The 15,782-nt window shown below is 41.6% G+C and overlaps 1 gene segment (V, D, J or C); it reads left to right on the top strand.

The window, feature by feature from the left end:
* The first annotated feature begins 1,704 nt into the window (after positions 1-1,704).
* LOC103172360 lies at positions 1,705-14,631 on the top strand. The segment is given in 9 exon segments: positions 1,705-1,819; positions 1,936-2,299; positions 3,531-3,586; positions 8,118-8,447; positions 9,172-9,492; positions 10,126-10,437; positions 10,695-11,024; positions 13,498-13,628; positions 14,268-14,631. Coding segments are annotated over 9 exon segments (1,899 nt in total).
* Positions 14,632-15,782: the final 1,151 nt, after the last annotated feature.

Below are 15,782 nucleotides of genomic sequence, written 5' to 3'. Positions count from 1 at the left end.
AAACCGAGTCCTCTCTCCAGAGTCAGGTGGACTTTAAATAATCTGTAACACCGCTTGTAAAAGGAAAACGATTTTTTTCAATTTGCTGGCTAATAATCCATAAGGCAGACAGGGAGCAACACAAACAGTGTCTGATCAGAATCCCTATTACAATCTGCTCACAGTTACTGTCAGCTGCCAGGAATCAGGAGTTAATAATCCTTGCAATTGAAGTAATACCCTCTCACGACTTTGCGGCTTCTCAAAGTGCTCCACGGATAATACTATGACTTGAATTCACAGCGCCTTTTCTTGTAGAAACGCGGCAACAAATTGCACTTTGCAAAGTTCAGCAAACAATTGTAATTTCACCGACTAAATCATTGGTAATTTTTAAAGAGATTAACAACCCAAGAATAGTGATCTGCTAATAGAATTACAACCGGTTTCCTTCTTACCTTGGTAAACAGGTTGGTGGAATAAAATATGTGAGTTGGAGAAGTGCACCACTGATATCACTTCTAATTGAAACGTCACAACACATTTTTTCTTGTCAGTTTACTCCTCCAGTTTCTTTTCCCCCCGTCCCGAAGGAGTGTGACTGTCCCTGCATTTCTCTAGGCTCCGATTCCACCAGCAGCTCTCGCCATTCGGCTTCTCACTCAAGTGATGGATTCATGACTGGCTTGAGCGCATGAGTCAAGGCATGACATCATTCACAGTTCATTACATTATTTCATCACCAATCTATCTTTTGATTTCAGTAAATATGGGAAACAAATATAATAAGGAGTACTATTAGAAGTGTGCTTGAAACAGAATTTTTACAAGTTGTCCGTGAGACCAAAGATAAATATTGTTAGAAGAAACCAAACAAGACCTCTTCCAAATAAGCTTGTTAAGGAGGTTTCTTCTAAAGTATTTCGCCCACAAATGAACGGTCAATTCACTTTACAACATATTCCCTGAAGCGCTTAGAGACGTCTAGAAGAGGTGCAAAGCGCTACATCTAATGCAAGGATTATCACTATTATTTCTATCGGAGAAAAGAGAGAAATAGTAGGAGTAAGAAAAAATACATTGGGATTTTTTTAAGATCAAAACCGATCTTCAAACTCAAGTCAAAATAACCGACTTTATCATTGATCCCTTAACAAAATCAACTATAACATATTTACCATCACAATCGGAAAAATATGAATGTACCTAACATCCACAAACATTTGAAGGCGAGATTTGTAGATCACCACGACTTTTGTTGCTTTGCTTTTCACTCCTAAATGACCTTGCTGATATTAATTTCATACTAATTTACCCGATATTATTTCGTAAAAGTGATACTTAATTTACTTTTAAAATAATGAATAATTTCTTCTTAAGCCATCATCTAAGAGAGCGTGTTCCAAATACTTATTACTAACTCTCTGAAATAGTGTTTCCGCAGATATGGTTTGAATTGACCCCTAAACACACACTCTGACAAACACATGGAATGAAGCACTTGACGATGATTCAGAGTCAGCGCTATGTTGAATACGATCGAGACTTATATTAACATTGATTTACTGTAAATGCAGAATATACAGTTAATATTATTGATTATTGATCTGTGCAGGTCAGAAGGAATGTGACACGTCACTCCCCTCAGTCCTGGAGCTATTGGTCGATTCTCAAACCCCTGCCCCAGTGGCCCGTGTTAAATAGTGGTCACTGGGGACTGAGGCCATCTGTCCGGCTGCTCTCTGGCCCTCGGTTATTCGGCACAAGTTTCAGTTCTGACAAGTTCCGAGAAACATGAGGTCCCTGATTTCTCTCAGTCTGCTGCTGGCGGTCTTCTCCTGTAAGTGCTATTATTCTGATATTGTCTCTGTTCCTCTGTCGGTGTTATTCTCTCTGCAGTGTCAGAGAGACAGGAGATTTCACCATCATTCACCTTCGGTCCTTTATTCCTTACAGGTGTCCAGGCCGCTGTGGTGATGACACAGCCGCCGACTCTCACCGGGAAAACCGGCCAGTCCCTGAGACTGACCTGCAGAAGCAGCGGATTTTACAGCTCCTATTACTACTGTATGTTCTGGTACCGGCAGCTTCCCGGGAAGCAGCGGGAAAAGCTCCTCACTTCTGACACCTACTCCAGCAACAGTTTCGAGTCCGGTTTTGGAAACCGCGTCACTGTCGTCAGAGAGAATTCCAATCGCATCTTCGATCTGATCATCAAAAGCCCGAGAGTGGAGGACACCGCGACCTACTACTGTGCAGCGGACTCACAGTGCGAGGGAACTGGGCTGAACTCCTACAAATACTCAAGGGGAGGAAAGCAGCCCCTCCCAATCTAAACTGACTGACGGACATCCATGCGGTCAATGCTGTATCTGTAGCCAAGTTTAAACGAAAAGCTGAAGATGGATTTATTCTCAGACTGACCCCACACAGTGAATCGTGGTTGGATTGGGGTGAACGAACTACGTATTTGTGCTACAATATTCTGTGATTTCAGATGGTCAGTGACACTGTGCTGTTGAGGCGGGAAGGATTGCGATTGGAGACTGACTATGTTACGGTTCACAAACATCATTTTGTTACAAGGTGTTGGAAATAATTGCTTTCTGTTTCTGTGGATATCAAAATACTACTCTGTATCCTCTGTGTCATGTCAGAGGAGAATAGTCCCTTCAAGTGAATTTTGGCTGTCAGTGTGGAGCAGACATTGAGGGATCAGTATTTGTATGGGACTGTATCACTGTGTATACAGTGGGTCACAATGCTGCACACAGTTACCTCCTCATACAAAAACCCCAGAGAGAAAAAATGATAATCCCTGTCATCACTACAACATCCACAGCTCCCATATTAGTGTTACTGAACGTGGGTCATTCTCGGAAATAACCTGGTGTTTAACAAATTAATTAAGGTTAATTTATATTACAGGACGATATTAAACAAGAATGAGTTCTGCTGAGCTGCTTTAACAAGAATCCAAATTCTCTGATGAACATACGAATTTATTTTGACTTAAACATCACACGGGGCCTCACGAGAGAATATGAACTGAGATCCAGTTCTTATCTCAAATTCCAAGTCAATGTGTGTTAGTCCGTCTTGTGCAGGAGTTTTTGTCATGTTGTGTATCACTGTGTATATACATGGACCACAGCATTAACTGCCAATACAAAAACCCTTCAACAACAAACCAGCTAATCTCTGTCACTACTCGCTTGTGTGGCACCCACTGAAATTGCGGGGATTTGGTATTTCTAACATGTTGCTGAACCCCGAGGATTTCACGAGATTTTAAACGACATAGAACATCGGACTTAATCTTCCACCTGTTGGTGAGAAGAAACGTGGTTTGGCAGAAACACAGCAAACTGACAAAGACACAAACATTTAAAAGGTAAACACAGCGCCGGGCAATTGTTTTCAGAACATGACAGACACATATCGTGATCTGTGTGTGGTTTGGAGAAGCCAACATTTACAGTAATATTGTGTTTGTGTGCTCTGCCCACACAGCAGTTGTTGCAGTGAACAGCCCACTGACTGTAGCACAGTGCCTGCGGCAGCCCTGACTACTGGGGACAAGGCACAGCGGTGACGGTGACTGACGGTAAGAACAGACACTAACTCATTCACTTCAGTGAACGGTCTCTTTATATATTCGTTTTGTTCACTTTAACAGCTTGTAAATGTAATGAACTCCGTGTTGCCGGCTATCTCACACTTTAGTCCACCTTGAAAGTTTTTATCTGTTATTGCTTTCAACAGCAACTGTCCCATCATGGATTACTCTCTCAATATTTAGGTAATTGTTGGTGATATTTCTGGTGGTTTGTGAAGATCCAGCAGAGGTCAATCTGATGGACTTTCTTATTGCGGTGACTGGCGGCTGCTGGGTTTCGGTGTTTAATTGTGCAACTGTGTTTAAAACTGTGCCCATTCTTTGGGAATTAGGGCCTGAAATGTGGTGGGATGAGTGATGGGAATGTTATCTGATCGCTTCCAACAGCAGTTGAGAATAGCTGTGTGGCGTCCTATAGCTCAGTGGTTAGAGTATTCGCCTTCCAAGCGAGAGACCTGGGTTCTATTCAAGGAAGGACGAAATCTTGGGAAAGTTTCCTTACAATTCCTGACAATAATCCCTCCAAAAACCAAAACAGTAATATAATAAGTTAGTCATTTTCAATCACGACTGTTGGTGGGACACTGCTGTGCGCAATTTGCTGCCGCGGTTCACCCTCAAATATAATCAATTAGCTTTACAGTCTATTCAGTGAATCCCTTTGAGAAGTCGAGGAGATGTGAAAAGCACAATATCAAGTGCAAGGATTACTATTTTTTTATGCAGTTAAATCCGTTTTCGTACATATGGAAAATGTTTGCGATTTAGAACGATAGGGGATGACTCTGAGAGTAAAGTGGGTTTATATTACAGGAATGAGATTGGCGGTACAGCAGTGCAATCGACTCCGATATTACAGAAATAATAGTGAAGGTCATTATTTTAGTATCAGCATTAATGTGTTGCTCACAATCTCATTCCTCAGCTACACCACATACCCCAGTCACGACTTTATTCAGCGACACATTGAGCTCTGACTTAGTTTCGTTTGATTTTATCAGCGATTGAGTGAACATGAACTCGTTTTCAAACAGTGTTCAGAGACACGAGGGGTCGTTGTTGATCTGTAGTCATCAACTTCCTGTTTTACGCTAACTGTTCCGCAGAAGAACACAGATATGTTCAATAAACACATGGTAAAGTTTGCACAGCAGGCTGCAATGTAACAGATCCAGCTGCAGTGCAAGAGTCTGCTGCTCAAACTTTACCATTTGTTCATTGAGATGTGAACGCACAGCGACACTGATCAGTGATACCAAACTAATGAATTCAGAGAAGATCATCTCAAACTCCAGAGTCGGCAGGGATGAGGGTGAAAGTGGTCGTTTCTCATTTGACTGTAAATATATGATTTAGTTATTCTATGTAAGTGTTTGTGCTGCAGGGATTTGTGACTGAGTTAAATCGCATCATATGTAATGCTATGTGTGTGATGTGGAAGGATAGTGTGTGAGCTGCTGTGCAGTAAGTGAAACCTTCAGGCTCTCAGAGAGAAAGAGAATATAGAGTAACGTGTGGGTTACTGAACGGAAACACTTTGTGTTTGTGATGTGAGATGGGGCTACGATTGTGTGTGAGACCAGATTAAATGGCATTGAGCAGTGAAATAGCAAATGGATGAACTGAGATGTCTGGCTGTTTATAGACAGGCTGGGAGCTGGGATCATGTTAATCCGCTGACCCAGGGTAGGAAAGAGCAATGTGATGGTTAACCAATATCTTCCCAGAGGCTGAGAAATTCGCTGCCCCTCAGGCTGTGAGGAGAACATGTGCTGAAGTGTAAATTCGCGCAGAATTGTGAATAATTGTCAAATTCAGTTTGATTTCTGAAAGAGGAAACGGTCTCTAAATTTTAAGTAAATTGAAGATTATTACACAATTCCGCAAAATATTAAATTAGAGATATAATGATCTTTCATTGTTTATTAATAGTTGTTTATTGGGATCTCAGATGTGAACAAAATTTATTGATAAACGACGAGAATATGGTCGTGGGTGCAGGAAAGAGGAAACAGATGCACATTTACCAGCAACAGTTGTTGTTCAAACTTAATACCACCTGCCTCTGTATATCTGCCTGTGTGGCATTACTACAGCTTAACAACAGGATATTTAACTGCAAACATAAATTTTATACAATTCACGGTAATGCAGATTCTGAGGCAAAGCAGAATGTTATCCATTCTGAGAGTCCTGCAGCTCAGCCGTTAGAGCTTTGCAGTGTATTCTGCGCAGCGCTTTGCGAATTCTCGATGATGTAATCAGGCGCTGAATTGAAAGGCAAATAATATGATTATTTTATTCCGAAACATGAACGTAAACGTGTTTTGCTGCTGCAATGCAATGCAGCGCCATTGACTGCAAATCCCAAGACAGTGACTTCTGTTTTTAATTAACCTTTTCGATGCAGCTGTGTGACAAAATTACTCGTAAATGTGGTTATTTCTGCGTCTGTATTTCGCGCTGTGCAGCAGCTGTTGCAGGTCCCGCAAATCACATTCACCAATCAGACAGGATTCCCTGTGAGAGACTGTGTTGGGCACAGCACTGATAAGAGTCCTTCATTCCTCATGTGAACACTGAATCTGCCCACTATATGATCTCTGTAGTTGTGTAGACAAAAGATATAATAGGGACCAAAATTCTTCAACAGTCAAACAAATATTTTCCGCCCTGAAATTACTCGGTCTATTCAACTCACAGTTTAGTCGGTAAAACGCTTTAAGATGTCTCGAAAACGTGATAAGACACTATATCAAATGCACGAATTACTATTATTAATAATTAATTTACCAATTTAATACCACAGGTGGCAAATTGGCTGCGGCGAATCTGTAACCAATCTGAACAGAGTAACTTGTTTTAGTATATGTCAGAACCAGAAAGAATCATTTTTTAAAATTTTCGGACTATTGTATAAAAATGTAAGATGGTCCACAGATCTGAATATCCTTGGATAGATATTTCTTTGGTGAATCCAGTGGACGATTTGGAAATTGAAGCAACATTTGAATTTCAGCTATTTTTAAAAAAAATGCCACACGACTTTATCTCTTAAAACAGAATTAATCGGAAGAAGACCAGTGAACATTTTAGCCTGAAATGATTTCAAATTAACATTATAACCATAGTCTGTCGTTCCGTGTTTCAAATTTAAACTGGTCAGGAGGTGACTTTGAGTGGCTTCACAGTCGATGCACAGTCACTGACACCAGGTTCACATACAGATAGCTCTGCATTTATATATCTATTTGTATCCATTTATCTATTTATCTATTTATCTATTTATCTATGTATTTATTTATTCCAGCGCATAGCCAGTCAGGCAGGCAGATAAACACACACACACACAGAGGGAAAGGAAGTCGATGCTCTGCTGTGTAAATTAGCAATTTCTCTCTCATACAAAAGTCACACATGAGCCAACATTATTGGGATATTAAATTTAAACTGGCAATTTTTTTAACGTTGGAGCCAATTTAGGAGCTGCTATCCAAAGCGCACCCATCACCGCGCGCTACAAGTGCACAGTGCAGCTCTGGCCATACAAACGGACACAAAGATTACAAATATATGAATGATACATTTCTCCTTAAACGTTATGTGTGAAAACCTTGGTCTCAGCACAAACTCCAGCTGGGATGCTTTGCTGGCACAGGTATGCACACAGACATGAACACACCAATAAAATAATAATCATTGCATAAGCTACAGTGCCTCACACGGCGGAGATAGGCCTCAAAGCGCATCACAGGATTTAAGGTAAAGTGCATTGACTGTATTTTGTGGCCAAAACGCCAACAGTGCGTTTCGCAAAGCAAATCCCCACAAACAGGCGTATAGTGTTTGGCCGATTTTATTTNGGGGGATTGTTGACGAGGAAAACAGAGAAGGAGATGGAAAGACATAGTTAGAGAGAAAGAGAGAGAAAGTGGAAGGGGGGGGGGGGGGAGAGAGTGAGAGAGAGAGAGAGAGAGAGAGAGAGAGAGAGAGAGAGAGAGAAATTGCCATCTGTTTTCGAATACGTCATGGGATCTTCATGCATACACACACACACACACACAAACAAACACACACACACAAAGACACACACACACACAAACAGCCATACAGACAGTACCTTAATGGCCTGATACTGTTGCCTTCGTTTCCCGAGAGCTACGTTTCTCGGAGATAAAGTGCAGATATGAACGGAATAGGAATCATTTCACGCGGTTCAGTTCGAAAGGAGAATACCTAACGATTCTCTGTGACAAACAGGGAAAGGGGAATAGAAGACTTGCCAACTCCAACCTCAGCTTAGAGTTCAGTGCAAAGTATCAGATAAAACGATTGAGTAGATTGCAATGTTTATTTTTCTAAAGATAAATTTGAACTGGGAAGGTTGAAAGAGATAAGTGATTGAGTGGGAAGTATCCACATCATGTTTGAGATAAATGTCTGTTTTCATATTAATACCAATTACACCTAACGCAATATATTTTCAACGTAACATAACTTATTATTCAATGTATTTCAGGGAATGTACAACCGAAACCATTGCCCCCAGTTGTGTTCCTCACACAGCCTTCCCCTGAAGACATCAAAATACACAACCAGGCCACTGCTGTCTGCTCAATAAACAGCTTCCGACCGGACAAACTCAGTGTTAAATGGCTAAAAGATTGGGAACCCATCAACTCTGGTGTTGTGACCTCTCCCTCGGCTAAAGAGGACAACGGGACATTCAGCAGCAGCAGCCGCCTGACGGTCCCCGCCAGAGAGTGGAGCACTGGCGCGGTTTACACCTGCCAGGTGTCCCATGAACCCACCCAGACCATCATTGTCAAGAACATCACCACCCCAACAGGTAGGAGGAACAGCAGCAGCTGGTACACATGGCAGCAACGTGCCTCTCAGTGTCCTTTGACATTTACACCGGTGGCCTGTAGATCAGTGGTTAGAGCCCTCGCCTTGCAAGCGACAGACGTGGGTTCGTTTCCCAGACAGAGCAAGATGTTGGGCACTTTTTGTTACATCACTTGCCTCTGCTTATCCAGCAGTAAGTCGGGAACGGGTTGTCAATGAGTTGGTGTATCTCCTGGGCGCCACTGGCTGCCTCGTTTCACACAGAGAAAAATTAATTGACACGACAGCATTGTCTGTAAAGCACTTGGAGACGTCCCGAGGAAGTGATGAGGCACTATATGGAACGCAACGATAATTATAATCATTAATGTTAAGGGTAGAACAATCAGCATCGTAGAAATGGGCATCTCAATTTTCTTCACCAGGATATTTCAACACTGCCATCACAGAAAACCTTCTACGGTCTGATGGTACCACACTCATTTCCCGATTGCTGATTTAGTGGAATATATCAAAAGCAGTGATTGAGTAGGTTACATAATTTCTATCTTTCTGAAGGAAAAAAAGATATGATTATCTTGACTAGGAAGATAGAAAGGTCAATGAGTGAGAAGTGTCCATATCGTGGCTGAGCTCAATGTTTTTTTTCAATATTGGTATAAGCTTCACATAGCAATATGTATGTCCATGGAGCAAAACATGACCTATCGTTTAATCTATTCCAGATAATGTACCTAAGCCATCGCCGCCAGTTGTTATCCTCACACAAACTTCCCCTGAAGACATCACCAGGCACAACCAGGCCACTGCTGTCTGCTTAGCATTTGGTTTTCATCCGGACATACTCCGGGTTAAATGGCTAAGAGACTGGCTGCCCATCACCTCAGGTGTTGTGAGTTCTCCCTCGGTTAAAGGAGACAACGTGACATTCAGCACCAGCAGCCGCCTGACTGTCCCCGCCAGAGAGTGGAGGAGTGGCGCGGTTTATACCTGCCAGGTTTCCCATGAACCCACCCACACCATCATTGTCAAGAACATCACCTCAGGTGGGAAACACGGCAATAGTTGGTACACATGGCAAGAACGTCACTCTCAGTTTCCGTTCAAATGTCCACTGGTGAGAGCTCTATTAATGCATTGCTTTCAGCCCCATTTGGATATTTCACTGGGAACGGCATGAGGAAACCGGGCCCCAATTCTCACGCTGTATTCAGTGGGTAGCAACAAAGGCCATGTTTCTGATCTGCTGCTCATGAGGAGCTCAGGCATCACTCACAGGTCCACGGGATTGTGGCTGTTTTGCTCATATTCCACCCGCTTCCTCAACATCTACTCCCACTGAACTTTCTGATCACAATTTGTATCAACCAGGGCAGATATACATATAAACACAGAGTCACAGCTCATCCATCATATGTGTTACATCATGAGCGGTTGTCCGTCGGAGGGAATTGGAAATCAATAGGCCAAATATCACGCAATGCTTCAGGCAGGATTGCTCAACTTTCCAGTAAATTATTCCATCAACGATTGATAGTTGAAATAGGAAACAACAATCTGTGGTCAGATGAGCCAGAAAGTGAGAATCTTCATTGGGCGGTCATTGATTAACTTGACCCAATATGAAATTCTGGAAATGGGCTGTTCTTTGTCTTTCTAAGTTTCTTTTACTTTTCTAGAATGCGAGGATCCCTCTGGAGGTGTCAAGATCTATTTCCTGCCACCTGCACAGCGACAGGTTTTGATGGATTCCTCTGTAACGCTAACATGTGTCGTGGTTAATGCACCACTTCACGTCAACGTGACTTGGACACAAGGAAATACACATTTGCAGTCTGGATATGGGAAAACTTCTGCCACTGAGCCTCAGAAAGTGATCAGTAAATTAAACATTTCTGTATTAGACTGGAACAGTGGTAAAGAATACTTCTGTGTCGCCAGCCATGATGATATACCATCTCCCATCAGAGAAAAGACGTTTAAGAAGACAGGTGAGGAGTGCAAAATAATTTACGTGTTTATTATAATTCCAGAATATAGTAACACCACTGTGTGCAAATAATAAATTGCTGCCGAGAGATTTCAATCAACATCCGTGTTCCCATTCGCACGTGCAATTACAAACAGCTGAACGCAGTCTTAACAGAAAAACACATCAATCTCAGCTTATTCTGCAGGCTCTTATGCTTCAAACTTTTCTCTGATTGACCACTTTCAGTGTATTGATTCGATTGTATTCTTCCAACAGTGGAGCACGTGAAACGACCTTCAGTGTATCTCCTCCTCCCGTCGGCAGAAGAATTGTCTGCTCAGCAGTCTGTCACCCTCACCTGCCTGGTGAAGGACTTCGCTCCCAAAGAGATCTTTGTGCAGTGGACTGAGAATGACCAGTTGATTGATGGCAGTAAATACAAGAACACTGATGTGATGGCAGAAAGTGCAGATCGCAACTACTCCATGTACAGCATGTTGTCCATCTCAGCCGGAGACTGGGGCAGAGGAAACTCCTACTCCTGTGTGGTCGGACATGAAACTTTCCCAATGAAGACTCTGACCAGATCCGTTAATAAATCCAGCGGTAAACCGAGTTTTGTAAATATTTCCCTTGTCCTGATGGACACCGTGAATGCCTGTCAATGAGTGACCCTCAATACCATGTTGCCTATTCTCTTATGCAACCGCCTCCCTCCCATTGCATTGGCTGTTTGTTTTCATGAACAAGTAACTCAAATAAAGATTATAGTTGCATTGATGTGACAGGTACAGAGAGGATGATTTGCAATTAATTAACTTCACTGTCACATTCCATAGAAAGGAGAGATACACTCATTTTTGGGGGGATGTTAGCATCAAGTTAATAGGACAGTCAGGTTGGTTTGTACACTCTTAATCATCGTGATGGGTTTGCAGGTGTCAGACACCCGGGTGACCAAAAAAAAGTTACCCGTCCGAAATTATTCTACTTTACTTGCTACAGCTCAACTCAGACTGTACTTTATTTGCAGTTTGATTCAGAATAGCACAGTGAAGCTACACCTGTTCCTTTTCAACATATTTTCTTTCCCACCGAATAGCATCGCATTCCACGTGTAATAACATCGCGGACGTAAACTCCGGCTTTTTATTGCTACATTTCCATTAAAAGTATATACTTCTCACACTGAAACTGATCCGAATACAGGAAAATGTTCATTTAAACATAAGCTTAGCCATACACGTACATTGTAACAAAATGCATTCATTCAAATTCACATCCACACATACTCACACACACCATCATATCCATCCAGGCCCACACACTCTCACGTGTCCATCCATGTTCACAAACACACACACATACACACACAGACACAGACACACAAACTCACATCCTCCCAGGGGCCACACACACATACACTCACACATCCCCGCAGGTCCACACATGCAGACACTTGCAGACGCAAACTCACGTCCACCCAGTCCCGCACACACTCACACCCACTCACACATCCACCATGGCTCACACAAACTCACTTATATCCACATCCAAACAATCCCCTACACATTTCCGCACACACACTTACTGGGCCGACACATTCACACTGATTTCCATTAAGGCCCACAGATACTCACACACACCCACTTCCATCCAGGCCCCCGTAAGCTCACACTCACCCAGGCCCACGCACACTTAAACACACTCACATACCCATATTTACAATTAATTGCACAGACAACTTGACACATTTACATCCACCAAGGCAAACACTCACACACGCTTACATCAACCCATGTCGCCACACAAATACATACATGCAGGAACACGCACATATACACATATATACACATCCACGAATGACCACACACACAGACTCACACTCACCCAAGACAATACAAAATCAATAGCGCTATGGATGAACCTTTTTAAATTTAACCCTCATTTACTTTAGTTAATTTCAGAGACGTTTGTGCCGGTTCCTACAATAATATTAACGATTGCGAAATCGACATGGCTATCCATGATAAAAGAGATGATGGTCTAATAGGGTTGTTAGACACAGTCAGGAATAACTTTGGCAATTGTATAAGATTACAGACCCCTTAGCTGAGTTGGCCGAAAAGTGGAATTGCAGTTCAATATTCAGTAACTGCTTCTGTTATAAGTGACGAGTGGAAAACCTGGAGTAATAGTCGATGGGAGCGCATATCAAATGGAGTAAAAATGGACCCTGTGTTTTTTGTTGGGCAATCGACTGTTAATTAAATATAAATTTACCAGGATTATGGGTGGTGTACAGTGTGCGGTTCTGGGCATTTTATTAAACAAAGGAAATAAGAGCTCCTGAGAGGGTTTTGGGAAGTTTCACAAAGGTCAATAGAGATGGTACCTGTGACTGACGTTAATGTGTTGAGGAATAGCTTCACATAGCGCGGCAGCTCTCGAAAGGAATGTGCAGGTAAATCAGAAAGGGAAGATCAGCAAATACAAGTTTTCAAATGTATTTAAGTTTTGAAAGGCTGATACAGTGAAAAGCGATAGTATCCATAAAAATGGGTATAAGAGGTCCAGTAAAATCACTGTAAAATATAATGGCAAAGTCGATTTTTATATCGAGAATTGTTTAGAATAGAGAAATCTTCACCTCAGCATTATAATGTAAAGGAATTTCAAATAATATTTGAACAGAGACGATGTGAACTTGCAATAGGGCAGAAAGAAAGGTGGAATTGAAGGATTGGAGTAGATCTGTCCTTTTACTACCAGAAGAGTCTCAATGGGAGAACTTCCTTCTTTCTGCATTTCCACAAATTGAGCTTTCCCAAAGTGTTCCTCAAATTCTTCCGCGGAATCTATATTGAGTGGAGTATACGATAAAATAATGTTTTTATTCATTTGCCTTTGAATTAAAAGTTTGGAAGAAATGGCATGAAGTTCAGTGTTGTTTAATAGACGGAGAGGGCCCTTAATTAACTCGGAATCTCTAAATACGTTAATAATATAACAGGAAAAATAAGAAATGTCTGAGGTGTCAATGCGCTCTGAAGATTTTTCCCTTTTTATATCCTCACAGATTTGCCAAACGAGATGATGCTGGAAGGATTTCAAGAAGTTCAGTGTGATAATCTCTGGCCTACTGCTTCCACCTTCATCATCCTCTTCTTCCTGAACATATTCTACAGCGCTACCGTAACTCTTTTTAAGGTGAGGAGAGCAAATGCATTGAGGCCACGATGTCGTGCAACAGCTGCTGTTAAATATTCGGTGCATGAAAAGCCTAATAGTGAAGCTCATTGCAACCACTCTGTTGTCAAACTCAAACTCTACCTACAGGCCAAGATTCTTGTGACTGGGCTGTGTATAGGGTGTTCCTAATATCCCATCTCCCTTGCACACCCTATCACACCTGGCATATGCTCACCTGCTATAGACACAGGCAAGGTGCAAGGATTACTGTCTGTGTCAGCCCCAGCAGACAAATACAAATTCACACAGAATCAGTTGGACTCTTGTGTATCCTTGTGTGTGTGCATAATAATGATAAAAATAATACTCCTTGCATTTGATATAGCGCTTTTCACGTCGGGAGGACGTCACAAAGCGCTTCACAGTACATACTGTGATGTGAATTGAGTGTATATTTGTGGGCCAACGCGGCAGCCAATTGTGCACAGCAATGTCCGACAAACAGTCATGGATTCAAAATGACCAATTTTTTTTGTTTTTTTGAGGGATTATTATGAGGCGTATGTTTGTATGTTTGTGTGTGTTTACCTGTTTGAATTGATATACACTTATAAACACAACCTTAAATATCATGACATCTTTATTTTTATTTTCCAGGTAAAATGAATTAATTAAGATCAGCTTCAACGATGTGTCCCGTCCGTTTGTGCTTAACAACAGCGTCGTGTGAAAGATTACGCGCTGCCATTTTTCACTCATTGTACAAATCACTTAAATTAAACATTGTATTGTGCAACTACTTGAACTTTAGTGGCTTTTGTTATTGTTAGTTTATTTTAGAAATGTGCCTTTAGGTAACAATAACTGAAGTTGTTACTGTCACGCCTCTCTGATATTCTCTCTATGCTGTTTCCCATTTTATTGGTGTAAAGAAACAGAAAGTTAGTGGCTGAGATAATTTGTCCTCTTATTTTAATCTGAATTTTTGATTCTGCTCCGGTTTCATATTATCTCCAGATTCTGTCTGTTGTTTGCCAGAAGCATCAATAAAAATATTACAAATTCAATGATCTGTTTGATTCCTCTTTCCTGTTCCTTTTGTGTCAATTGTGCCTTGCTGTTGATTTCCAAATGATTCAGATTCCCAGTAACTCAGCATTAAACAAAAGCTGTTAAATTTAATGTCAAACTTCAGTTGCAGCTTTGCTGAGAACACTAAAGGCGATGATAGTTCCGCTTGAGATGGTCCTTCGCTCCAGTGAACAGCAGCTTTTTCCGTCGCACATTCATCAGCACCTCACCAAGATACAGCTTCAGACACATGACTGTTCCAATATAGTAACATGCAGCTCTGTGTTAGAGTATTTATAGCACAAAGTGAGAGCGCAATCTGTTTTATACATTGACTGAGCTTTATCTCCTGCCTGTGCTGAGCTGGACAATCTGAACAGTGCAGCACCTCAATTGGAGACCATTAAGCCCAAATTCCTGCTGCGACTTTGGCACATACACCTCTTCACAGTTATACTGTGAAAATCATTGGGACGTCCTGCTGGTGTGAGAGACACGAAACCAAACACAATGATACTTATCATTGTTATTGATAACGACATAAACCTCACAGGCTGCAATGCAATAGTAATCTCGGCCTAATAGGCCTAAACATTCCCACTGAAGACCCTGACCAGAAAAGTTAATAAATCCAGCGGGAAACCGAGTGTTGTAAACTTTTCCCTTATCCTGACGGACACCGTCAATGCCTGTCAATGAGTGTCTCTCAATACCATGTTTCTTTATCTCTTAGGCATGCGCCTCCCTACCATTGCATTGCCTGTTTTGTTTCATAAAAAAGTAACTCAAACAAAGATTAGAGTTGTACTGATGAGTCAGCTACAGCGGGCATGATTTACAACTAATTACACAGACAACTTCTATAATAAGGAGAGATACATCCTTTCTTTGAGGCGATGTGAACATCAATTAATAAACTATCAGATTGTTATGTGAGTATTAAGCAGTTTGATGGGTTGACACGTGTCAGAAACTGGGTTGATCAAAAAAAGGCGCTAATGCTCCCAAACTAATCTACATTAATTGCTACCACCCAATCTAGTACTGGATTTTATTTGCAGTTTCATTTAGAATTGCACAAGTCAGCTGCACCTGTTCCTT

The sequence above is a fragment of the Callorhinchus milii genome, unplaced genomic scaffold (assembly GCF_018977255.1).
Source record: "Callorhinchus milii isolate IMCB2004 unplaced genomic scaffold, IMCB_Cmil_1.0 Scaffold57, whole genome shotgun sequence".
NCBI lineage: Eukaryota > Metazoa > Chordata > Chondrichthyes > Chimaeriformes > Callorhinchidae > Callorhinchus > Callorhinchus milii.
Note: the sequence above shows the minus strand (reverse complement) of the source record. Positions and strands in the feature narration are given on the sequence as shown.